Raw genomic sequence first — 25,976 nt, forward strand, 5'->3', positions numbered from 1 at the left:
CTAAAGTAAAAATCAGGCACCCGCACCGGTGTTTGCTGGGGTAGTATTCTAAAGTAAAAATCAGGCACCCGCACCGGTGTTTGCTGCCAAGCACCAGAATGCATCATTCCTTCTCACATCCATTGTAGATGGAAGGGTTAGTATTTACAACTAATCAACATAATATTTTAACCACTTCCACGCTAGCGGTTTTCCCGCTGTGCGCTGGAATTTCAAAAACAACATGTTGAGTGACGAGTTCACCTTGTCCTCCGCACAGGGTAGGTAATGCTGATGACGAGCTGAGCTCATCATCAGCATGGAAGGGGTTAAGGGGCAGAAACCTGTGGCCTATGTAGGAAGTCAATGGGCCTGCCGATACATCGTTCAAGTTCAATACGTAGTCCAGCAGATGGAAAGGATGCAGCAAAAATGTTAAGAGCCTCATTTCCGTATATCACACCATCATAGAGTCCTGCTGTATATATAGTCAATCGCTCTTTGCTTTCTGGTACCTATAGTTTCATTCCCATTAGACGGGTGCCCCTCCAATTAATCACGTGCAAATTGCTGTTGGCTAAGAACTAGACTAGTCAATGGGGCCACACATGTCGTGGGGTCTCTTAACAGTTTTTGTGCTGTAGTTTAGGCACCAGTCCTTCTTGCAGCCCCCAGTCCCACACTTCCCCAAATAAAGGACAGAGTCCAGGCGGGGCGACCTGTGACTACAAACGGCCTCACAATTCATTCTTGCACAATGAAAACAAATTACCACATCCAAACATGTTACTAACATTCCTGTCAGGTACATTAGATGGCCTTAATTGGCCCAGGGCCAAACATGTGCAGGTGAAAAAGGTTTTCGGTGTGCTTACTGTGAGCTTGTGGTAGCAGGTGGGGCCCACTGGCACTCATTTGTGGGGACCCAAACTTCTAATATCAGACATTAACACTGAACAAGAGACAGAAAGGAATAAAAATTGGAAAGAAGAGTGAAGAGAAAGTTGGAAGAAAATAGAAAAAGGGAGAAAGCAGGATGAAAAAGAACCTGCAAGAGAGAGATAAGGGGCACAGAGTGTATTAGTGTTAATGAAAGAGGCATGAGGTGGAATCTAGACTACACAGACTGGGTGTTCGTAGCCCTGACATTGACAGTGGGCTTATAAGGAAAACTTTGTGCATTGCACTTATCCGATTACATATTAAGTAAGCACTGCTGGTACTTATTTTATTCACCTCTGCAGGATGAGCGGACATGGTTGTGCTGTCTTTAGGGTGGTGCAACTGGTGCAGTCGCACCTGGCGCTCACCTGGGCAGATGGGGGTGTGTTTAAAAATAATGAATGGCTTTAAAGCACATGCGGAGAGTTCCTTGCACGTCCAGCAGTCAGCACGTGCCAGTCAAGTAGTTCTGTTGGAGGGTAGTACTCGCAGGGCTTAAATTGAACCAGTTGTTTCCGGTGCTCTGAACCTTCACATAATTGTCAACATCTGCAGTGATGACAGTCTGCCACATATTGGTGATGTGGTACCGCACAGTGCCACACCCTATGCTAAGAGAAACTGTCACATAACTTCTAGTGGATCAGAAATGACAGGCACACACAACTGCAAACTATGCTGGACTAGCATGACATATATATTAAAAATGAACATTAAGTTTATAAATAGGAAACAGGGACATGAGCAGGGCAGGCATTTAATAGCTGAAATGATCATAATTAAAGGGACGAATTCTAGGGGCTTTCGGAAAGGAAAGAAAGCCTGACTTTTATTTCTTTGTAATTAGCTCAAGCTCATATGGCATCCGCAGCCGTGCTGAACAAAATGAAAAGCACCTTTAGACCCAGTTGAATTTCTATGTGCACTACCCCCGGGTGCAAAACGTCTCGAAGGAGCTGATGGATTCTAGCCAGTGCTTAGTCAACCCCCACATTAGCCAAGTTAGTGTAACTTTAACTGCCCATCGTGTAGCATTTTAGTTTTGTAATAGCTGTAAAAATTATCGACTTTAAATTTCAGACGACCGCGACTGTTCCTTAAATATACCACCTTCTACGCTAGGCTAACTACAGATATATTTTTAACGTACCGCTTTAGGCTAAGATTACAAAAGTCAAGGCTGTACATCCCCGCCCCCCCCTCCCCCGCAGCCCTAGCTCGGCGTTAAAGAAGAAAAAAAAACCTGTCTTTAAAAACGAGTCCAACTATACTCAGCAGGCGCACACGAGGCCGCGAAACTGTACCCCTCCAACCACACTACCCTTACCATTTCCTGGAAGAGAGAGAAGACTTGTAAAAGATACACTTCGGCCCATTAGGAAGCAGCTACTATACGGCTGCATGGCAGCACGCAGTGACGTGTGCGCGCCTGCAACCAATAGGAAGCCATCATTTTTTCCTTTCTTCTGGGAGACCCTTTTTAGCGGCCATGATAGCAAATATCGCGGGTATCGCGCTAATCGGCCGATTTCGCGATTTTTTCGTGAATCGCGAAATTGCAAAATGCTGGAGGGTCTGTACAGCATGCATTGAAAGAGGAAAATGCCTGCAGTGATTGCTTTTGTGCAGAAAGGGGCCCCTTCCTTCACAAAAGCAATCTTCCCATGGTGCAGGCATCCTTGCACCATGGTGCAAGGGTGCCTGTGCCGGCGTATGACAGCTGTTTCTCCGCTAGCACAGGGGAGAGCACAGGAATACGAAATATAATTGTAGATATGTCGCATTCCTGTGCTCTGAAAGTGCTGCAGCGTGGCGCAGCTAAATTGCTTATGGTGCCGTGTTGCGGCACATTCTTATAGTTCTGCCCCATGGAATGTGTGCAGTCATCTCACTTGTTCCAGACTAGTAAATGTTTTTTGGTAAAGTGCCAAGAATACTGTTATGTGTCTAGAATCACACTGTGAGTCAGTGTGCATTTGGGAAAATTGTGAGAGAAGCATTTGGGTGCTTCGTGTGTTGGCAGACATGTAAGTGCTTAAAAACCTTTATTGTTGTCAAGATTTCAAGTATCAATCCACCTCCCATATTAAACATGCTTAAGTCTACTTCAGAGCCCATGTTAGGATCCTGCATAAACCGCCATTAGCGAGAGTTTTGTTATCGCTCCTCAAGTACAGGGTTACCTTGTAAATACAACACTATTGTCGTACTCCCCTCTTCCATGTTCTATTGTCATAGGAAAAACTACCTTGCCTCTGGGAATGCCTACATTGCAACTCATTGGAGATGTGAGGCGAGCCGTTACCAAACTGGCTGCTAACATGCTCTAATGCATCTTAGTGTTGCCTAGTAAACAGGGCAACATAATTTTTCACCACATTTTTGGCTTTTTTTAAAAAAAAATGCGGCGAAATGGCCCTTGTTAATATGGCCTCAAGTTTGCTATGACAGACCTGAAACCTCGACTCCCGCCCTGCCATACCAAACAGTAGTGCCCGGGTGTAGGCACCCCGGGATACAGCAGGAACCGATCCTGGGGAGTTGTGTTCCCCAGGGCCCTCGACTGCTCCAGAATGGGGGCCACGCGACCCCCTCTCCAACAATTTAAAAAGCCCCTGACGGTGGTGATCCCCAGAGCTTGGAGGGACCTTTGAGCCCCCCACCTATTTTTTGGAAGGCACCAAAGAGTAGTGGTCCCTGGGACTGGAAAGGGCTTTTAAGCCCCCCTACCCAAGTATTTTTCTAGGGGAGTACCTTTGAGCCACCCCACCCATTTATTTTGTAGCACCACGGGTTGGCAGTTCCCGGGCTACAGGGCCCCTCTGGACCCCCATCAAATTTAATAATTTAGACCCCGGAATTTGCCCCCCCCCCCAAGTAGCTACACAAGCACATGAGCCCGCACTTCGTTTTTATTTTTTTTACCGCGGATCCATGGACCTTGCGCATATTTCTCAGTTTTAAAAAAAAAACATACCTTAGGAGATACACAGTTTTAAACTCCTATGCACTATGCATGTAGTGGTCTAATCACCTTTATAGTTGTGTTTCAGACCTACAATTCCCCAGTCAGTATACCTACACTGCAGCAAACACCCTGTCACTGCTCTTGCAATTCCATAGTGACTTTTCAGTACTGTGTGCTAATCCATTCACTAGAGTAAAACTCACCCAGTGTGTTTCCTTGTACTTCTCCAATTATTCAGTCAGTATGCGTGTACTCATGCAGCGAGACAGGTCTTAAGACATAGACTGCTTCAAACTCCTATGCACTATGCATGTAGTGGTCTAACCACCTTCACACTTGTATTTAAGGTCTACAATTCCTGTCAGTATCAATATAGAATGTGATTGTTTAGTAATAGAAAAGTATAATTTATAAAGTTATTAATATACATTTATTTATGTTTATTTTTTACAGATATTGTTTATCATCATTAAAATAACGTTATCATGCCTGAAAAATCAAGGAAGAGAAAAAGAGAGCTAAAGGACAGTTACTTGAAGAAAACTCAACAACAAGTATTGGATGAGCAACATAATGTGGCTAAAAAGACAAAATCTTCTGGTAAGACTACTAATGATTTTATTAAAAATCTTTGTAGGCCCAGAAAGAATGTTCAGAATGTTGAAACCACTGACAAAGTTTCAACCAGAAAAAAAGTTAAAATAATAGGAAAGGAAAAAAAGCAAATGGACAATCAAAAAATTCAACATATGGTAAAAGAAGAGAAAATCTGTATAAAGAGATACGCAAAAAGATATTATATAATAGAGTAGTACATAATTTGGTGAAAGATATGAAGAAATATAAAAAGAGATCACTATTTTATAAAAAGAAGCAGCATATTGAATCCATTGTTGAAAAGGCTTTTGAAGTAAAAAAGAAACTATTCATTTTAGTTTTAAACAGAATTTGATCCCTAGATAGACCAATGCATGTAATGAAGGCCAAAAGTAAGAGAAAAAGATTAATTACAGAGCTAATTTTTGTGCTGTTTTTTGGGGGGAATGGAAACACAGTTCAAGTTCAGATCCTTTCTTTAATGAAGAGAGTTATTTTCAGACCAATGATTTGCTGCATGCAGTTGACACCAGTGGTCGAGCTTATGAGGTTAGAAATGGTTGTCCAATTGACAAAGAAAAAATGGTTCCCAGAAATGCAGAAGAAGTGATAGCTGATGGAGTTCTAGGCAGATGTCCTAGAGCCTCAGTGTGCACTTGGGATTGCAGTAGTATTTGTAGTGTACAGCAAGAATCTATTGATCTTTTGCGTAATTTCTTACCAGAATATAGTAAAAAAAAGTGTTAAACATAAGATTAAGATGTTGCAAGGACTAGACCCTTGTAGAATTAGGAAAAAATTCTGGTTTGCAAAGTCATTCTCTGGCTATTTCAAAGTGTTTTTCACCATTTCAGGATGTTAGCAGTACATCATACTCAAATGCGGGAGTTAGTTAGAAGATTGTATTATGCAAAAAGTCCAGCACTAATGTGAAATGAGTTGAACAATGCTCTTTTGCATGGATCAGTATCAGATGTGAAAAAGGTTTGTGATGAAATTGAGTTTTGTTACTTTGGTCCTCAACAAGAGACTGCAGAAACTGATATATTAATAGAAGAAAATGTTTAAGAGAATGTGGAACATACTACTACAAAACATTTTGATCATCAAATTACAAAGTTTACGGTGATTTCAGGTGAAAGGCCACATTTTTCTTGTATTTGTTGTCGGCGAACTCACTATAAAAATCAGACTAGGACTGTTGATCTGTAAATAATGATATGTTAAAGGAATTTGCAACTTATTTGTTTGTGGAAAATCGTTTTGATTTAGGCTCTGATCGGCGTATTTGTAAATATTGTTATAACAAATTAGATAAGAATAAAATGCCTGCTAGAGCTGTCCATAATAATCTAGAGTTGGTTGCTATTCCTCCAGAACTGATAGATTTAAATACCTATGAGTCTATTCTCATTCAATAGGTGCACCCGTTTCAGGCTATTGTTCGTATGGAGCATAACACAGTGTATCCCTTATATATTTCATCTTTTTTTTTAAAGTGACTTGTCTGGACTTTCATATGCAGTCAATCACATATTAAAAACAGGAGTACATCTGCAAACGGTTTCTGCAAATGATTTTATGGATAAAGTGCACCAGAGGGACGATCACTTAGAATCCCAGCTGATTAATCTGATGGCATGTCAGCGTGGCACTAATGAATATTGGTACCGTCATCATGGAGAACTGAAATGTATGCTACAGAACTTAGGAATTCCTACATGGTTCCTTACCCTAAGCTGTGCTGAGTACGCTTGGGATGATTTACTTGAAGTTCTTCGAGAGGCAAATTCCAATATAAAAATGATTGAATACAAGACACCTGGAGAATTGTGCTCTTTGTATCCTGTTAATGTATGCAGGTATTTTAATCATAGATTTGAAGCTATGATGTCTTTTATCTGTAATAAAAAAACTCCTCTTGGAGAAGTTGTGGATTTCTTTTGGGGAAAGGAGTATCAAGCAAGAGGTGCTCCTCATATACATATGCTATTATGGATAAAGGATGACCCAAAATTCGGAACAGATCAGATGATACTGTTTGTCTTTTATTAAAGAATATGCCACATGTGCTGTACCCAAAAGCACAAGAGAAAATAGCTTAAGACAACAAGTCTTACAATTCCAAAGCCATCGATGTGGAAAATACTGTCGATGAAAGTACAAGTCTGAGGATAAGTTTTATACCAAATGTCATTTTGCATTTCCACGTCCTGTAATATCCAAAGGAAGAGTGAACAGTTTTATGTCAGGTATGCGACATACCATCACAAGAAAGTCTTCAAAAATACCTACAATTTAAGAAGAAGCGAAGAGTCAAAATACATAAATGACCACAATCCAGTTATTCTGTCCATGTGGAATGCTAATATGGATATTCAGTACCTTGCGGACAATTCCATTGCTGTTGCTCGATATGTAATGTCCTACATTACAGAATCAGAAAAGACGGAATTGAAAGAAATGTGGGAAGAGATTTTTAACGAGAAGACTCTAAGTAAGAAATTAATTATACAGTTTTAATTTGAAGATGTTATTCCATTGAGAAACTAGAGCATATGAATGCTCAGAGCAGTTATCATCTTCAAGTTTATACTCCAAATCTAGAAGAATAATTTGGGTGAGTCTAGGTCTTGCTGCAATGCAAAATTGGGTACTGAAATCTGTTCAAGAAATGGAGTATTTAGCAGAAAAAGACACAGAAAGTACAGTTATTTTGAAAACAAATATGTTGGATACATATTACCCAAACAGAAGTTGTGTCTCTGTAAAGTGCTGTAAAACTACACTTTTAAACTGAATACTACAGAGAACATCAATGATGGAAAATATGGAGTGATTGGTTCTGAAGGATATTTGGTGAAACAAACCAAAGGAAATTTGATTCATCACAGGAAGCTGAGTTGCGACACTGCTGATAAAAGGGAATTTTACTATTTAGCTCTTTTGCAACTATTCAAACCGTGACGTTCAGAATTGGAATTACTTGAGGAATTTCAGAGCTATGAAGATTCCTTCAATGCTTGTAAAGATACTATAGAATGCACTGTTTTTGCAAATTACGTGAAAATGTTGAACGATGAAATTGATCAAGAAGCTACTATTGCAGCTGAGATTGCTAGAGACAGTTCAAGACAGTCAAAGTTCTGCTAGGTTGAGTCAAGATCCACTAGGACAAGCAATTGTTGAAAATTAAGCAGCAATCGCCATGAATGAGGAGGAAACAGCAATGCATCAAGCTCAAGAAGATGTAATGGACTTATCAAACTTGGAAGAACAACTAAATCTTGAACAGAAAGAAATATATCAGCAAGTGGGACAACAGATTGATCATGGATTTCTTCATGAAAAGAAAGAATGCACATGCACAACATTTTAACCTATCCGAATGTGTGTGAGTGGATAAGATGGAACAGGAAAAAGTTTTTAAATTAAAAGTAATCATGAGTTATCTACAGAAAACAACTGATTCACATTTGTCTTGTGTTGTAACTGCTCCAACTGGGTTGGCAGCACACAACATTAAAGGAATTGCATTACATTGTTTATTGATGCTACCTGTGGAGCATGAAAACAAGCTACCTGGAGAAGCTTGTTGTGAAGTTTCAAGAGTGCTGAAGAAAATGAAACTTCTGATTATTGATGAAGTAAGCATGGTCTCAAACTTAATGCTTGCTTTTGTGCATTTAAGAATGTCAGCAAATTCTTAAAACAGAGTACGGCGTGTTATTTGGAGGAAAACATGTCATAGTGTTTGGAGATCTACTGCAATGTACTCCTGTAAAAGGACAACCAGTATTTAAAAAACTTGTACACGAAGACACCAGAAAGTCTCTGGGTAGTGTTGGAAATGTTAACATTTGGTCATATTGTGAATACTAGGAACTCATTATAAACATGCGACAGGCAAATGATGTTGATTATGGAACTATTCTTCAAGATATAAGAATTGGAGTACTGACAGAACATGCAAACAAGCAAGTCGATTACTTTCCAATTTGTTTCCAAATGAAAATATAGTTCCTGAGAAAATATATATGAAAATTGCAGAAAACAAATCTGTAATCTGCTTAATGCCAATACTTCGTGAGTGCTCTATCTTCAACAAACAACTTTTGAAGCTCGAAAATGAAGAAATAATAAAAATGGAAGCTATTGATGAAATAGAGCATGAAGGAATCACTATTATTCTGACACAAAAGTTGAAAACAAAATTGGATTCTTTAGAAAAATCGATATCCAAAACTGCTGGTTTAGAAAAGAATTTATATGCATGTAGAAACTGTCGGGTAATTTTAAGGCATAATTTGGATGTAGAAAAAGGTTTAGTTAATGGAGCAATGGGCAAAGTTGTGGATTGTGTTAATTATCCGAATAAAGATGGTATTGAGTTTTTTAAAATTATATTTGATCAGATTAAAGAAGTGAAACAAATTGGTCGTTGTTCAGTTTGTTTTTTGCTTGTTAAAGATGTATTTGTCCATAGAAAACAGTTTCCGGTTTCTCTGGCACATGCAGTGACTATTTATAAATCTCAAGGTTTAAGTGTAGACAATGCTTTGGTGAACATTGGAAGTACCGTGTTTAAAGAGGGTATGGAATATGTTGCTTTGTTCTTAGTCAGAACTTTATCTGGTTTTTTTTTAATTGATTTTGATGACACAAAGGTTACTGCAGATGCAAACTGTGTAAAAGAGTATAGCAGGTTAAGAAGAGTGTATGCTTCCAATTTAGGTCAATATCCTCTGTTTGAAAAGCGTGTAGTAGGACAAAAAATAAGGTATGAGAATATCTGTAGTGAAGGTATAGAGAAGGAAAAAAAAACAAGATAATGTTGTGATTGCAAGAAAAAAGAAAAAGGACACTGTTGAAGAGATTGTTGGTTATCAGTTTGAAAATAGTTCAGGTCCCAATTGCTATGCTAATGTAGTGGTCAATGTTGTTTTTTTCTTGAAGGTTTGCAACAGCAAATTATGTAGAATCGGGAAAAAAGATTGTGTTTCTTGTTGCATTTGTTAATGAAAAATTGAGAACTCATAAAAGTAAAATACAAAGTGGCCCATTAGGATGGGGGGCGGACTTTGTCCGCCCGGATGGCATACCGACGTAAAACGGGACCGCTCGCCATAAGGGCGGCAGTCCCGTGGGGGGCATTAGAATGCACCCGCACATTTTTAACATTGAACCGCGTGGTGCCTGCCACGTTGTACAGTGAAGTGCAGGGGGGTACCATAGGTAACCCCTATGTGCAACCCCACCCCCCCCCGGAGTCCCTAGGGGCCTGCAACGGGCCCCCACTAGACATTCCTGCATGCCTTTCCAAAAGCATGTCCCCGCATATACCCTAATATGGATGGCGGTGTCTAACAGACACCACCACCATATGAAACCCTTTTCCGCCCGGTCAACTCTTTGACCTGGCGGAAAAATGGCGGACGGTATTTCCAGCCAACCCGGTCCCCCCGCCATAGTAATATGGTGGGGGCAAATGGGTGGCGGGCGTGGAAGGATGTCGGGCGGATCGCCGCCACACGCATGGCGGTGGCGATCCACCCGACATCCTAATGGGGCCCAAAGTGTTTGTGATGTTCGTAATCTTTTGGATGTATGTTCTGGTTCTACACAATTTACGCAGCATATCCAACAAGATGCTCAGGAATTTCTAATTTATATGCTTACCATATTGGAAAATGAAGGCGTAGAAATTGAAAATCTTTTTGGACTTTGTTACAAATGGGAACATCATTGTGAAAATTGTTTGTATACTTGTAGCACTAACAAAGACACTTAAAGATTTATATATTTGACATTACCAGACTGTAAATCAGTGTCTTTCTATAAACTAGTTAAAGCAGCAAATCAAAACATGGAGTGTAGCCATTGCAAATCAGACAGTTTATCAACACTGTTTATACAAAGATATGGACAATATATAATTTTAAATGATGCAACGTTGTACAGCTGTTGGAAGAAAATTGGACACTTTAAAAAAACATTTGGTAGCAAGTCAACTATCAATATCAGGAAGGACGTTTGTAGCAGTAGCAATAATTTTCCATGATGGTCCTTCCACAACATCTGGACATTAGACTGCCTTTTTAAAATGTGACAAAGGCTGGACACTTTGTAATGATGCTCAGTTGGTTTTTAAACGTTTGCCAAGCGAATTACCAAATTCCTACCTAATATTTTTAAAGCGAAATTTTTAGGAACATAATTCGGCCTCTGGGGAATTTATTAATATGTATTAATAAGATTACTATTGGACAATTTCAATTTAAAGGGTTTCAATAATACCATCTGGCCTTGAGGAAAGGTGTGTTTTTAAATTACGGGCTTTTTCTTCCACATTGTCTCAGCGTATGTTTTTAAGGAACAACATTTGCAGAGTTTATAAATTTAAGTTATACAATTTTCTTGGGAGTAAGCATTTTATATATGAGTGATTTGTATTATATGTTATATTATTGGGGATGTACTCTTGGTTGTTTTTAAACAATCTTATTGATTGTTTTTTTTTGCCCGCTGTTATGTGATGAGTATGATTGAAATCACTGTTCCTAGTGAAATTCAATATATTCTAAGAACAGCAAAAAAGGCAAAGAAAATACTATGTAAAATGTTAAAATTATGGTGTGTAGTAAAAAATAAAATATTATATATTATAACAGTATTTGTCTTCTCTTTCACAGATCTTAATTCTAAAATATAACATTTTCAGTAATTTAGAATATAAAAAACAACTGAATAAGATGTGTAGCGTTTTTTATTTCTATTACTGTAATGAAACTTTATTGCATGATTTTAAAAACCTTTGCAAGTTACAAATGATTGAAATGTATGTATTAAAAAAAGTAGAACTCCGATTCCTTATAGTAAAAGACCCCCGGTCCCCCCGATTGTCAGAGGACTCTTGTGGTTGCCCTACTGCCGAAACATTAAAGGCGACCCCTTTGGGGCTATTGTGGTTGTGTCCAAGTTTAAAGAATTTTGAGTCCCGGAGTAGTCCAGCCTGTTTGCTCAGCCCCTTTAGTCAGGTAGTTTGATGCCTCTAACAGTTTATCCTTTGTCTGGATGTCTGCGAGGAGGACCTGCCAGTTATTTTTCTAATGAAGGATGCTGTTTATGGATCCCCTCCCCTAGTTTTTTTTTTGCAGCACGATCCATAATTCTTACTAGTGCACAGTTTAAATTGGTGTTCCGTGGGTCAAAGCAGGCCAGTACTGCGGCTCAGCATAATCTGACCTCATTGAAGTTTCAGCCTTTATGTAAAAGGGACCGTCTTTTCTTCAGCAAGTTTGGACAGGCATAGAATGTGTATTATGTCTTCCCTATGATTACCACATACTCAACAATGTTCCTATACAAGGTCTCTTTTCCATTTGGGCAGATGGCACAAGTTGATCACTCCCATTCTCAATTTAAAAAAACTTAATTTAGTGCATGCGGTAAACGGCAGGGTTAGATACCTCTGAAGTATCAGCTGGATGAATGATGAGAGGGTCATCCAGCCGTGGCTTCTTCTTGCTAAACATGCCTTATCATCCAAAGAGGATAGTTTTTTTGCGCATATTTTTGCTAGCCTTTTAAATTCATTGTGGCTGACTTGTAAGTTCCAAACTTTGATCATGCCTAGCGTTTTTAGTCCTCTTGCCCAATATTCATGCCCTGCTCGTCATCGTTTTGTGTTCATGCAAAACCATAGGTGTTGCGCTAGGCTGCCTTCCCTTGATGACCTCAGTTTGTGACAGCACATTAAGAAGCTCATTAGTCTGGCCAATGATTGATTACAAATGCCCAGGTTCAGCCTAATTTGGGCTGGTGACGTGTGTGTTGGTAACTTGAACACTATTCTATAGATTTTTGCAATGATTTTGTCTAATTGCCTGCTATGCAATGCTTTTAGTGCCTCACTTCCATATGTTAATGTAGGAATGACTTTTGCCTGTGCTGCCTGCAATGGTGGAGCGAATGTTGGGCCCGAGTAGCTTCCTGTGAATAGAGCTGATTGCAAAAGCTAGCGCTGCTCCCTTCTTTTTTTGTTCTTCTAAGTGGGTTTTATATCTTCCGTGTTGTTGAAGAGAATTCCTAAGTACTTATGGCAATTGGTTTCTACAATACATTCACAATTTAAGACCCATGCCAGCTTCTAGGCACTTCCTGGACGTAGCTCCAACATTTTGGTTTTCTTATTATTTATCAGGAGCTCATTCATATTTGAGTATTTAGAGGTAGCGTTCATGAGTCTTTGCAGGCCAATCTTAGTTTTACTTAGAAGAACCACATCATCGGAGTAAAGAAGATTTGACAGCTGGAAACCAGCTAGTTTGGGAGCATGAGAGTTTACCTTGTTTAAGGCTTCTGGGAAGTCTGATAAAAATAAGTTAGAAAGTGTAGGGGCCAGGACGCATCCTTGTTTTAGACCTTTCGTCGTTAAGATTGGGCGTGACAGTCTGGAGCCATCCCCAATCTTAATCCTGACCCATGTGCCCTGATGCAGGAGCTGTATGGCTCTTAAAAGGCCATTTGGGATGTTCAATCTGGAAAGCTTCTGCCAGAGCTTGGCCCTGTTGACGTTATCAAACGTGACTTTGTAGTCTATGAATCCCATGTAAAGGGAACTAATGCTATTCTCCGCCTGATCTATGAAGCAGGAGAGAGTCAAAAGATTAGCCGAGGTGCCAGTATCGCTTGTAAACCCGGTCTGGTTTGGAGGAATTACAGAATGGTCGTCAGCCCATACCCAAAGTGAATTGAGCAATATCCCAGCAAAGTACTTTGCTTCATTGTCGATAAGGGCGACTAGTCGGTAATTCCTGGAGATTTTTTGTCACCACCTTTGAAAATTGCCAAGAGGGCGGAATGAAGTTATTTTGTAAGATAAAATTGAAAAGTGGAGATAGCTTGGAATCCCAGAAGGCTGGATCCTCCTTGAACAAAGCCGGAGGGATGCCTCCTGCACCTGGGGCTCCATCCTTCCGACCTTTTTTTATCTGTTTTTCAATTTGTCTTTCTTGACTGTTCTACTTTGATGAGTTAAGCTCACTGTTAGTTTTTCAGTTGTTTGACCTTCGTTGGAAAGTTCATCCATAGTTAGAATTTTAATATGTCGCTTTCAAGGCCAATTTGCTGCTTTTGGAGCTTTGCTGCCCTCTTCGCTGGTATTCTGATCAGAAATGTTATCTTGGTGATAGTTGAAGTGAATGTGCAAAAAAGAATACCACTCAGACTCCTATATATTGGCACAGAAAGAATTCCAGTAGGCTCTGCGTTGTTCTCTTTTTACTTTCTTGACATGGCTGCGGGCCTCTCTCAGGTTGATTATTGTTGGAGGGTCCGTTGGCTTTGTTTTTAATTCCTGTCATAGCCGATTCATGGTTCTTTTTGCCAATTGTATTGTGGGATTCCAGGAGGTCGGCTGTTGTGCCCCATTTGATTTTACATGCGTTATTGGTTTTGCTTGTCTGTCTGTCAATTTGGTTGCAAATGTTGTCCAGTTAGCAATTTGATCATCGGTTGACCTGCTGGTACTCTCAAAGATTTGTTTTGCCTCCGTTGTAACTTGTTGTAGTTTGCTAACCGAGCACTTGATTTGTTTCAAGTTGATCGTGTAGCTATCAGATGCCATAGCCCTTGCCCCTTCATATTGCATTAATCTGGTGCTAAGCGATATTTCTTGAGGACTATGATCGCTTTCTGTTCTATTGCTGAATCTGAAGCCTAGTATTTGTTGTATGAGGGAGAGGCTGACAAAGGTGTAGTCGATTAAAGAAGCTTCATTTTTTGATAAGTATGAGAGGCCGGGTGGCTTGTCGGGGAGGAAGCACCCATTGAGGGCTCTAAGGCCTATGTATTCCAGGTTACCTTGTATTTCTATGACTGTGAAGGTAAGTTTAACTAAGTATTAAAATGCAAAAAGGCCTGTGTTTGCACAAAGGTGAAGAAACGGTAATGGACGGAGTAGATCTACAAGAAGCTACAAACTAATAATACAGTCTTGAAAACACCCACTTTATACCTATGTAATTTTGGAATCTCACTGTTATAGGATAGCATGTGACTTGAAAAAAAAAAGATTTGATTGGTTCATAATATTTCCCATTGTACCTATTGAAGAAGCGCAATCATTTCAATCATTCTTCTTTAAGCATCCTTGGAGAGATAAGTCTGTGCTTACTTCATGTCACTCCCTCGCAATTTTTCAAACAATGAACTAGCAATATGTTCCTATTGTAATAGTCTGCTAATAACTATGCACTTATGGGGCAAATTTAGAAGCATCATGTTACAGTGCAAAACAGTCTTTCATATTTACAAAGAGAGGACAAGGTACTGTGTGTACCTTTTCTTGTCCATGTAAATATGACCTCATCATACACAGCACTTTGCATTGAAAGGGCGTTCTATAGGTATTGCTGTGCGAGTTTGCACAGAACACTCATTGAACAAGACACATCTCAAAATTTATCACAAATCATAAATCTGGACATGTGTGTGAATGTTGCACCATCCTCCAATTGGTGTAGCAAGGCACAACAAGGAGAATTATTTTCATTTCTCCTCATTTTTTCTCTTTGAATGTATGCTGAAATGCACAGCATGCATTGCAGAAGAAAAATGCCTTCACAGCTTGTTTTGGTGCAGGAAGGTGTTCTTTTTGCACAAAAACAAACTCGACACAACACAGATATCCTTGCCCCATGGTGCAAGGGTACCTGTGTCACCACATGGCTGCAGTTTAAGCAGCAGTGCTGAGGGAAGCTCAGACTTGCAACATATTTATGTACATAGGTTTCATCCATGTGCTTCAGAAGTAGCACAGCATGCTGTAGCTAAAGAGTTTACATTGTCATGCTGCAGCACTTCCTTATAGTTCTACACTTACACATTCACCATACACCACAAATGCATTCTTTCAGTCAATTATGTACTACGCATACATTCATCTAAACGTTCACACGGTAGCATACAAATTTAGCTCTTTTTTAACAAAAGTAGTTAGTTCTGGAAATAACTTTTTGTTTTTTGTAGTTTTATTTCTTTTTTTGATTTTTTGAACATTTTTTTCTTTTTTTGGTTTAAAAAAAAAAGTCAACAGGACGAACAAAACCATGAACTTTGAGGAAAAATAAAATTTGCATCGATGGTTATCTATTGCCCTGCAAACTAGGTCTACCTATTGCTCCCCATAACAAATTAAATTATTGCACTTTACGCAGTTCATTTGAACTTTCTCAAATTGGGGACATATGTCTGGTGGCTATGTGGAAGGTGATGCCCCAGAGGTACTTGGTATTGACGGTGATGGAGGAGCACTTTGGCACAGTTATCTGCATTTTTTGTGAGCATAGTTCACAGGATGCAGGGATTGGAGGTGCTTGTTCAACACAAAAAATAGCTGGTGGTCTAATAAGATAAAACACTACAGAGACTTAAATGAACAGTCAGATCAAATCATTCGTCACACTCAAGGACCAAAATCGCTACAAGTATTGACACGAAAGTGACTCTATGACAGAAGAAGACCCTGAGGAGGGGAGAAAACAGCAAGGATTTCCATCAACTGCCCTTCGTGGCCAGTGTCATCATTTGGAACTCCCGGAGTGCCCCTGTCACCTCAGTTCCTCTGGCAACAAACCAACAACTCGTGGGCTGGGCACAAGGAGAGACCAGTGAAGTAAACAATTGAGCAAATCAATTGATGGGTGCAGTGCAAGGAATGAACAATAAGTGAAAGTGATGTTAAAAAAGTATCAACAGCAAACCAAAAAACGTTATTAGTGATTGCCGGTGAACTTGATTAAAAAAAGTAACTCGGCAATAAACAAATCTGCCGGATGTTGTGGTCTACTAGTTTCAGCCTTCCTGGGTCATAGTACCCCGGCTTTCTTCAGGACCTCTAAGTATAAGCTACTGCCTACAATTAGATTTGACCAACAAGGGTCCAAAAAGTGCATAAAATAGAAAAGCATGAAGTTATCACAATTCGATTTAGTTGTGAGCTTGTACAATACCTCTACACAGGAGAGATGGTTATTCAAACCTACCCCGTGTGAGGTATCAAGCCTCGGAGGTGCTTGCTCATACATACTAGCAGTGCCACAGGAGTCTTTTTTTTTAGGATCTCCTCTGGACAGAACTGCCTGGCAAATCTTGCATGTCACCTTGGTGGCATTAACTTTCTTTGGCCCCTCGGTAAAAGTAAAACATTTCCATACAATGGATGTGTATCTTTCGGGAGGGGGAGGTTCTGGTAGAAATTCTTCAGTAACAGAATGATCAGAATCAGATGATTCTTCCAGTGGTGTCGCCATTTTTCTCTCCAAAAAGGAAATTCAGGTCTCCAATGAAGAAAAGTGAGGTTCTTCTTTGGAGAGGTCTTCTCCCAAAAAAAGGTCTAAGAAGAGTGATTGAAATAGGTGGGGTTCTTCAATAGTTAGAATAGTAAGTGTTATGAACCAATCAAATCTCTTTTTTTTGGTTACATGGGATCCGCTTTGGGTGCGTACATGCAGCACACACCCAGCGTGAGTTAGTGAAATTGCATTTAAAAGTAATCTAAGTTTATTAAAACTAAAAGAATATAATTTTTTTGATTAGTTCAGATAATGTCTTGCATTTATATTGAAATTAAATACATATATATATCTTTTTACACATAAAAAATTTGGCGGAAGTCGTGCACACACCGCGTTGAACACGTAGACGACATCACACGGAAACTCGCGAGCATCACGTAGCGTAATATGTATATGTCGCGTATGCGCTTGAAGTCGTGTACGGGCCGCATAGCAATCGCGCTGGGAAATATGCACCCATTGCACACTCTATGCGTATCCTACACAGCAATCCTAAAATGGTGGCTACATTCCGCGCGGTAGTCGAGCAAGGGCGCTTTGGGTGCGAGACTCCCCCCAAAATAAACGATAAAGAAAATATTATAAATATATTAAACAAAATATTTTAAAAAAGTCATACATTTTAATTAAAAAAATATATATATTAAATAAAAAATGTGTAATGTAATTTAAAAAATAAGATATGTAAAAAGAAATAGATTAAAAAATGTATTAAAACAATATGAAAAAAATAAATATAACAATTAATACATTTAAAAATTATCATTGAAAAAAGCCTTCGAAATTCACTGAAAAAAAACAGGTTTCAGGCCTGTTATAGTTAGGAATTTGCATTTAAAAAACCTTTGAAAATCACAGAAAAGATTATTGGTTTCAGACATGTTATGTTAGGAATTAGCATTTAAAAAACCTAAGAAATTCACTGAAAAAAACCATAGGTTTCAGAGGTGTTATAGTTAGCTGGACATTTCACTCGTACAAAACCATTGGAATTCCTTAGTTATAGTTAGGTGTTCTCACTATAACACGCGTGCCCGCAATCCACTGCTGATGACGTCACATATTACATCACTCATGACATGGTCAGTGACATCACTGATGACATCACTGATGGCATCTCAAATGACACCACTGATGATATCACTGATGCTAAAGCCGGTGCTGACCACAGCTACATTTCTACTCTCCGTCAGTAGTGCCTCCCTCAGGTTAATGGAGGGTGTAACAGGACTGGGGACTTTTGGAGGTGGGATGGTCCATTTATATTGCTGATGCAAGCTGTACAATATTTTCGTCCATGGGTCTGGAATATCCAAAATTCCAAATAAATTTTAAGCTTCGGGCTCCCGATCCCCCCTCCACTCCTTCTGTTACCATTGTGGTATAGCAAATTAACTTGCATAGCGCCTGCTGTCTCATTTTTTTACCTTCAGGTCACTGTAAAAAATTGGTCTTAATATAAATGTAACTTTTAGATGTAAAAAAAGGAAAACTGTTCTATTCCCTTCTACGTTTACACGGCAGCACAAGAGGTATACAGTTTGCGTGTTGTATTTGTTTTGTTAATCAAATGCCCATTTTCCTTAAAAAAAAAAACACAGGCTGGGACACCACCACTCATCAGCCAAAGCATTTGTACGCAATGGTGCAGCTATGCTGTTTCTCATGGGAAACAACAGGTGCATGGGCAGACTCCTTCAATCTCAATAGGAACATCACTAGCTGGTCTTAGAGGGACTTATTGAGGTTGCAATTAAAACTATTGTGGGTAAAAAAAGTAGACTACAGAAAAGTTGCGTCAAGAATGAAGCCTACTGAAAAATAGATATAAAAAAATTGGGACTACAAAAATAAAAGAACGTTGTGCAGAGCAAATGTGAGTGTACTGGGAGCAGAGGCAAGGCGGCATCCGCCTATCTGAACCTGAACTAAGGAGTGGGCAGTTGAGTAGTTGAGCCCATTGAGTCCATTGAGTAACCTAGAGAGTTGCTTGGAATTACCAGCAACTGATCTTCCCCACCAACATAATTTAAGTTGGATGAGGGAGGATGTGAAATTGAATATGCTGTGAAGCACATGTGATCCCAGTTCCCTGTGTTTGTGAGCCTGGGTACCAGCGGATGAAGGATCCACCACATGCCTGCCAGAAGTTGCTAGGGGCCCTTACTTTAAAAATTACATTAATCATTGTGTGCATTTTGTTAATGCCTTGAACTATAATGAAAATTAGAACATTAGAATATTAAGCACTCCATTGCAGACAATGGAGTGCTGTGGGCTTTTATGGGCCAATAGAAGCCTGCAGAACAACATTCTAATGTTGTTTTTCATTCACAGCTGCTGCTGTGAACAAAGGCCTCTCTGGCCTGAGGAGATTTAAATACCCTCGGGCTCCAAGAGACCTTTGATCCTACCAATTAGAACATTCTGCTCTCTGGGGAGGAATGTTCTAATAGCCTTAGAGCGCTTCTAAGGGGCTCTACCGGCCATTAACGGCCTGCTCCCTTGTTTAACACTGGAGCGGGCCTTTAAAGGCTGGTAGAGCCCGCTAAGTCAGGCTCTAAGGCTATATTAGAATATTGAAATGTTGGGAGCTCCACTGAAGACAATGGAGTGGCTCTGGGCTTATAACAGATGGTATAAACTTTCTGCTCTAACATTCTAATGTTTGTCTTTCTGTTTTCTCCATTTTTTAATTTAGAACATTCTACCCTTAGTGGGTGGAATGTTTTAATAGTCCTATGCCCTTCTGCCTTGTGCTATACAGGTTGTTAAAGGCACTCACCCTCCTTTTAGGCTTGCACCTGTGGCTCGGGCATATAACTGAAATGCATGGCCCTTAACCAATATAGCCCTTTTTAATGGGCCGTAAGCTGTTGTATCAGAGAGATATTTAAGTCACAGCTTCTAATGGTGTTGATTTGAAACATCATTTTGTTATGTTAATATTAATTGATGCATATTATTTCAGATTGCAGGACAAAGATTCAACAAAAATCAAATATCAAAGGAGAATTAGTGTTAATGTAGATACTCACTTGTTGATGTACTCGTGCTTCTTGTCATAAGCATGAATTGTGCTGAGGCCAAGCACAGTCGCTGTGATATGAGAAATGTATGGAGAGTGACTTTTGTTTTCGAGCCTCTTAATCTCACTGACAACCTTCTGAAAGGCTCTGCAATACAGAAATATAAACACAACTGCTGAGTTTTATTTCAGGGTAAAAGACAGAAAAGTACAAATACCGGACACTATTTGATCATATATCTTAGAAGGAAGCATCCCAGAACCTAAATATTACATGAAAGAAAGAGAAATAATGGGAAGTATGGAATCAACATTATAAAACAATGTACACAACACAAATGTTGTGAAAAAGTGAATTAGAAAGAACTCAAGCTTGGATATACAATATGATACTATGTAACTCCCCATGACATGACAATATAGGAATTTTGTATTGGCTATATATTTCTAGAAGGACGTTCAAATTATGTATCAAAAAAAGTAAGTCTTATAATAATTCACTAATGTATTTGTAAACGTTTTTTTAATACCTCCTTCATGAAGATAATATTTATACTGTTCTATGCTGTCAGCCCTAAACCTAAATAAACTTATGTTCAATTGTAGAACATAGGGAAAGTCAAATAAATAGAGTCAGTCTATGTAGATGGTGAATGTTACAATATATGAAAGATAATTTGCTAATATCAAGAATATGACATTGACAGAGTGATACTTGTCACATACTTACAGATCCAATAATCACACATCTGCAGTAACGATTATTCTATTAATCACATTTGGCGTGATAAATCTCTATAAAAATATGCTTACGATTTATATCTTAAAGTTAACTAGGAATGGGTTTTGCACCATTGATATGTTTTTAAGACGAGATAGGCAAAGGGACAAATATTAAAAGAATGCATAAAACACTTTGGGGTCTATTATTTTGTCGGCCAGTGGCACCACCGCGGTGCTGGCTGGGCGGAAACACGCCTTTTTCCGCCCCTCTATCCTGGCTGAAGACGGCTGATAGCCAGAAACCGGTCCTAGGATGCTTGATTCCGGTCCAGGAAAGACATGGCTTGGCAGTTCGGGTGGACTGTTCCCATGAGGCACAGGGTCAAGGCTGATTTGCATATGGCCATGTCTGAACTGGGGTGGTGTGGAGTGCAAAAAAACGATGGATTTAGGCCCAGATCTCCGTACTGGGGTGAATGTATGACATTGTTCTGCATTCTGTCGATCAACTGTTGTTTTTGCATTTGTCACCCCGAGTGGGATGGGTATGCTCAGACGTGAGTCCCATGCTCTCCACACCACTGGAGTCAAGCTATCCTGGCTGAAGACGGCTGATAGCCAGAAACCGGTCCTAGGATGCTTGATTCCGGTCCAGGAAAGACATGGCTTGGCAGTTCGGGCTGGACTGTTCCCATGAGGCACAGGGTCAAGGCTGATTTGCATATGGCCACGTCTGAACTGGGGTGGTGTGGAGTGCAAAAAAATGATGGATTTAGGCCCCGATCTCGGTACTGGCGTGAATGTATGACATTGCTCTGCATTCTGTCCATCAACTGTTTTTGCATTTTTCCGCCCGCGAGCAGCGGAACTCACGTCTGCCATATTGGTATAGCAAAACATAGGTAATTTCCCGTCCGCCACGGATCAACGTGCACCGCCATCAAAGTGCCTCCGCCACCGCTGTGGTGGGAGCCAATGGAGACTCACCGCCGTGCAGAATGATGTCCGCACCACTCCACAAATTAGGATGGCCCAAACAGGCAGACGCACCGCAGCAGAGACACCGCCCAACCAGACACGGCGGAAACTCGATAGTGGAGCGCAATAGCACAGACCCGGTTGTCACCACCGAGTCATGAACGCCATGGACCCAGCCCTACATATGCATCCGGTCATGTACCTGCTACTGCACTACCATCAACTGGGCCGCCGCAGGTACGCTAATACACAAATACAACACACAGCACACGGGCTGACACAGGGTCCAAGTCCACCACAGACACCCTGCTGGGGGTCACAACACATCCACAAGGGCCCCCCTATATCACCCACCTGACAACAAGTCACCCCTCTGCATCCGGGACACAGATCAACCACGAACTAGCAGAAACGTCACGTGGGACATCCAAATCAACTGACTTGCATGTCAGCATTAGTACAAGTGGCACAATTAGGGGATGGCGTCACACCACACACCATGCCATACAGGAGGAGAAAAGGCACCATGAGCCTGCAGTGCAAGAGAAAGTCACACACAATGCCAGTGAGGAGCCGCAGGGCCACACAGTCCACACAAACACACACAACACACATTGATGATCAAACAAACACAAGACTGATGTGCAAGTCACACACTTTGCACACTCATAAGTGACAAAAACAACAATAGGAGTCACACTGAACTGCATGGACACATCAACACAATGCACAGTGCACAACAGACAACTCACACAAGTGCATACAATCATTTACACAGGGCAGGACAATCCAAACAACAGGCACACAACTCCTGGCTAACACATGTGTGGCTATCACAATCCAGGGGCACACACACATCCACACCCACTACAAAGTCACGCCCTTCACGCTGCACACCTCCTCACCACCCAAGATCACACATCTCATGTATGCCAGGGGACCAGGACTAAGGGCCAACACAGGATGACCATACACATACACAGCTGGGCACATATGCAGGAATAACACACATACATCATGACAGTGCCCAGCCTGCATGCAAACCTGTGCACAGCATCACAACCTGTGCTGGCAGTATACCCCAACCTGACATGGCAACAATGTAGCCAACAACACAAAACCACTGAAAAGAGAACTGCATGACAGGTAAACCAGCCAACACAGATAACACAAGAATCATTGTCTGAATGGACTGAAGACCCTGTTATCCCTGTTTAAAAATATGATGCAGCCAAAGCGCTTGGCAATGTTGAAGTGACACATAGAGCATGGGGCACAGGCTACCAAATGCACACACACAAATCTGCAAGTACACTGACAAAACAGACAACAGGAGTAACTGTCTTTATTCACATATTGCACAGATGTGATAGTTGTACAGCTGTACACAAGATCAAGGTACAAAATGCTGAACAAATGCAAGATATCCTGCACAAGCAAACTGTAAACAGGAATGCCAGTGTCCATGGCACAGGGGAGACTCCAACACAGCAGAGCAACAGGGCCAGTGTCCAGGGCAGGTGGCACAACAAGTACATGAGAGGCTGCACAGGGGAGAGTCCAACACAGCAGAGCAACAGGGCCAGTCGCCATGGGACAGGAGAGACTCCAACACAGCAGAGCAACAGGGCCAGTGTCCAGGGCAGGTGGCGCAGCAAGTACATGAGAGGCTGCACAGGGGAGACTCCAACACAGCAGAGCAACAGGGCCAGTGTCCAGGGCAGGTGGCACAGCAAGTACATGAGAGGCTGCACAGGGGAGACTCTAACACAGCAGAGCAACAGGACCAGTGTCCATGGCACAGGGGAGACTCCAACACAGCAGATCAACAGGGCCAGTGTCCAGGGCAGGTGGCACAGCAAGTACATGAGAGGCTGCACAGGGGAGACTCCAACACAGCAGAGCAACAGGGCCAGTGTCCATGGCACAGGGGAGACTCTAACACAGCAGAGCAACAGGGCCAGTGTCCAGGGCAGGTGGCACAGTAAGTACATGAGAGGCTGCACGGGGGAGACTCCAACACAGCAGAGCAACAGAGCCAGTATCCAGGGCAGGTGGCAGAGCAGATACATAAGAGGCTGCACAGGCCAGGGGAGAGCAGCAGTGAACAACAAGACCAGTGGCCAGGGAGAAGTGCAGAGTCAGGGCATGAGAAGCTGCACAGGCAAGGCCAGAACAGCAGTGAATGACAAGGCCAGTGGGCATGGCAACGTGCAGAGTCAGGACATGAGAAGCTGCACAGGCAAGGCCAGAAAAGCAGTGAATGACAAGGCCAGTGGGCATGGCAAAGTGCAGAGTCAGGACATGAGAAGCTGCACAGGCAAGGCCCGAACAGCAGTGAATGACAAGGCCAGTGGGCAGGGCAAAGTGCAGAGTCAGGACATAATATGCTGCACAGTGAGTGTGTTTGACTGTATCCTTCCATGGCCATCAACACAACCAGGTGGCAAACAATGGTCAGGACTAGCACACTTCTATGAGAGACAGGTGTATGAGGGGGACTGCAACTCACATCTGGCTGTTGGTGGACTTGGAGCTGGCTGTGTGTCGGGGTCAGCAGGAACACTTGACTGGAGAGATAGAGAAACAGGTGATGTAGGGCTATCAGTCGTCTGTCAAGCTGGAGGGCTATTTGGACCAGGTGGTATAGTGGCACGTGGAGGTGGAGTCAAGCAGACCTGGGACACAGTGTGGATGGGAGAGGTTGGAGGGGTGCCGTTCCACTTTTTGGGAATACGAAATGGCTTCCCTGTCTTGGGGTTAATGGGAACTGGTGATGACACAACAGGTACACACACCAACTGTCCCGCATCTGGTTCAGACACTGGAACTCCCTCTGGTGATGTGCTGGATCCTGCAGAACGCTTTGTCTGGCTACACCTCTGGACCACCTTACCCTGCCTGCCAGGTGTCCCACCTACAGTGCCCTCCTTTGCCTGTTTGCCAGGTGTCCCACCTACAGTGCCCTCCTTTGCCTGTTTGACAGGTGTCCCACCTACAGTGCCCTCCTTTGCCCCTTTGCCAGGTGTCCCACCTTCAGTGCCCTTCTTTGCCTCTTTGCCTGGGGTGGCCCCTACAGTGCCCTCCTCCACCTGCCTCACTGGGCTTGGAATTGAAGTTGATGTGGTGGGGGATGTGGGCCTGTGCCCTTCCTAGGTGTACCCTTGCTATAAAACACCTCCTCAGTGGGCATGGACATAGCACGCCTAGCTCTGCGTGAAGTTTTAGGGTCAGGAGAGTCCTTTGCTGGAGATGCCTCAGAGGTTTGTGAGGCCGATGTCAGCCCCATTGCTTTTTCGGCCTTGCTCTTCCCTGACAGGCTCTTGTCCTTGCATTCTGGGGTGGCTCTGCTCTTCTGGGGGGATGGTGTCTGTGGGCGGGACCGCTTGGGTTGTGTCTGCTGTGTGCTCCTTGTGCTGTATCGTGTCTGTGACGCATGCGAACCGTGGTCTCTGTCCTCTGATGTGGCCACTGACTGGGGGGTGGACAAAGGCACCTGAGCAGGAATGGGAGCATGTGCTTGTTGAAAGGCAGATGTTACTGACAAAGACTGGACTATACGGTGGAACCCACCCATGTCAGAGTGTATGCCCTCCCTGTAGGCAACCACCTGCCCTAATTTCTTGTCATGGTCACTGAAGGCATTGAGCAGGGTGGTCTGGCACACACAAAGCTGGCACAGGAGCTCTGCACACTCAGCACTGAGGACAGCAGTGGGGACAGGTGCAGGCTCAGGGGTGCCAGGTTTGAATGTAACTCATCAACTCTTACGGACACGGGCAACACCAGAGGAAGTGGATGGGAGGCTGGGCACTGGCCGTTGAGTGGTAGCTGATGTAGCAGACTCCCCATCCCCTGTGCCTGACAACATGGATGCATCACCACTCGCATCAGATGATGTAGTACTCTGTGTCTCAGCCAAGGATTCCTCCTGCATACTCCTGTCCCCTTCTGATGCGCTGGTGATTTCTGTGTCACTGGCCTCCGGTGCAGCTGTAGTGCTACTCTTGCCACCACTGGTTTCCGGCTCCTGTTCCTCCGTGCCCACTGGCGATTCTGCATGAGAGAGAGATGCAGGGTTGTATAAATGACATCATCAGGACAAAGCAAATTAAACCATGCATACAGGGGATGCCCAAATCAACATGATGACCACCACACCCTGCATAAACATTGCAGCAACACACTACATACACCACAACAGGACCCGGCTTTTCTGAAAGAGGCGGCGGCCCGGCATGATGACCCCCTGAGATCGGAGCTCTGGTCCTGACGAGCATGTAAGAACTTGGCCCGTGACCCCGAAGTGATTTCGCGTATCTGTTAGGACATCCATGCTGAGAGGAACGGCGATTAAAAACACAAATATAGCTAAAAATAGAAGATAGTTGCCCTGTCTTTT

The 25,976-nt window shown here is 42.0% G+C and overlaps 1 protein-coding gene across 1 annotated transcript in view; it reads right to left on the reverse strand.

The window, feature by feature from the left end:
- LOC144798009 (ATP-binding cassette sub-family C member 12-like) overlaps window positions 1-25,976 on the reverse strand; it is a 2,245,771-nt gene that overhangs the window by 543,054 nt on the left and 1,676,741 nt on the right. Inside the window, exon 22 of the mRNA XM_078668799.1 lies at window positions 19,884-20,021. Coding sequence (XP_078524925.1) covers window positions 19,884-20,021 — 138 coding nt within the window. The remainder of the gene's footprint in view (window positions 1-19,883; window positions 20,022-25,976) is intronic.

The sequence above is a fragment of the Lissotriton helveticus genome, chromosome 12, assembly GCF_964261635.1.
Source record: "Lissotriton helveticus chromosome 12, aLisHel1.1, whole genome shotgun sequence".
NCBI lineage: Eukaryota > Metazoa > Chordata > Amphibia > Caudata > Salamandridae > Lissotriton > Lissotriton helveticus.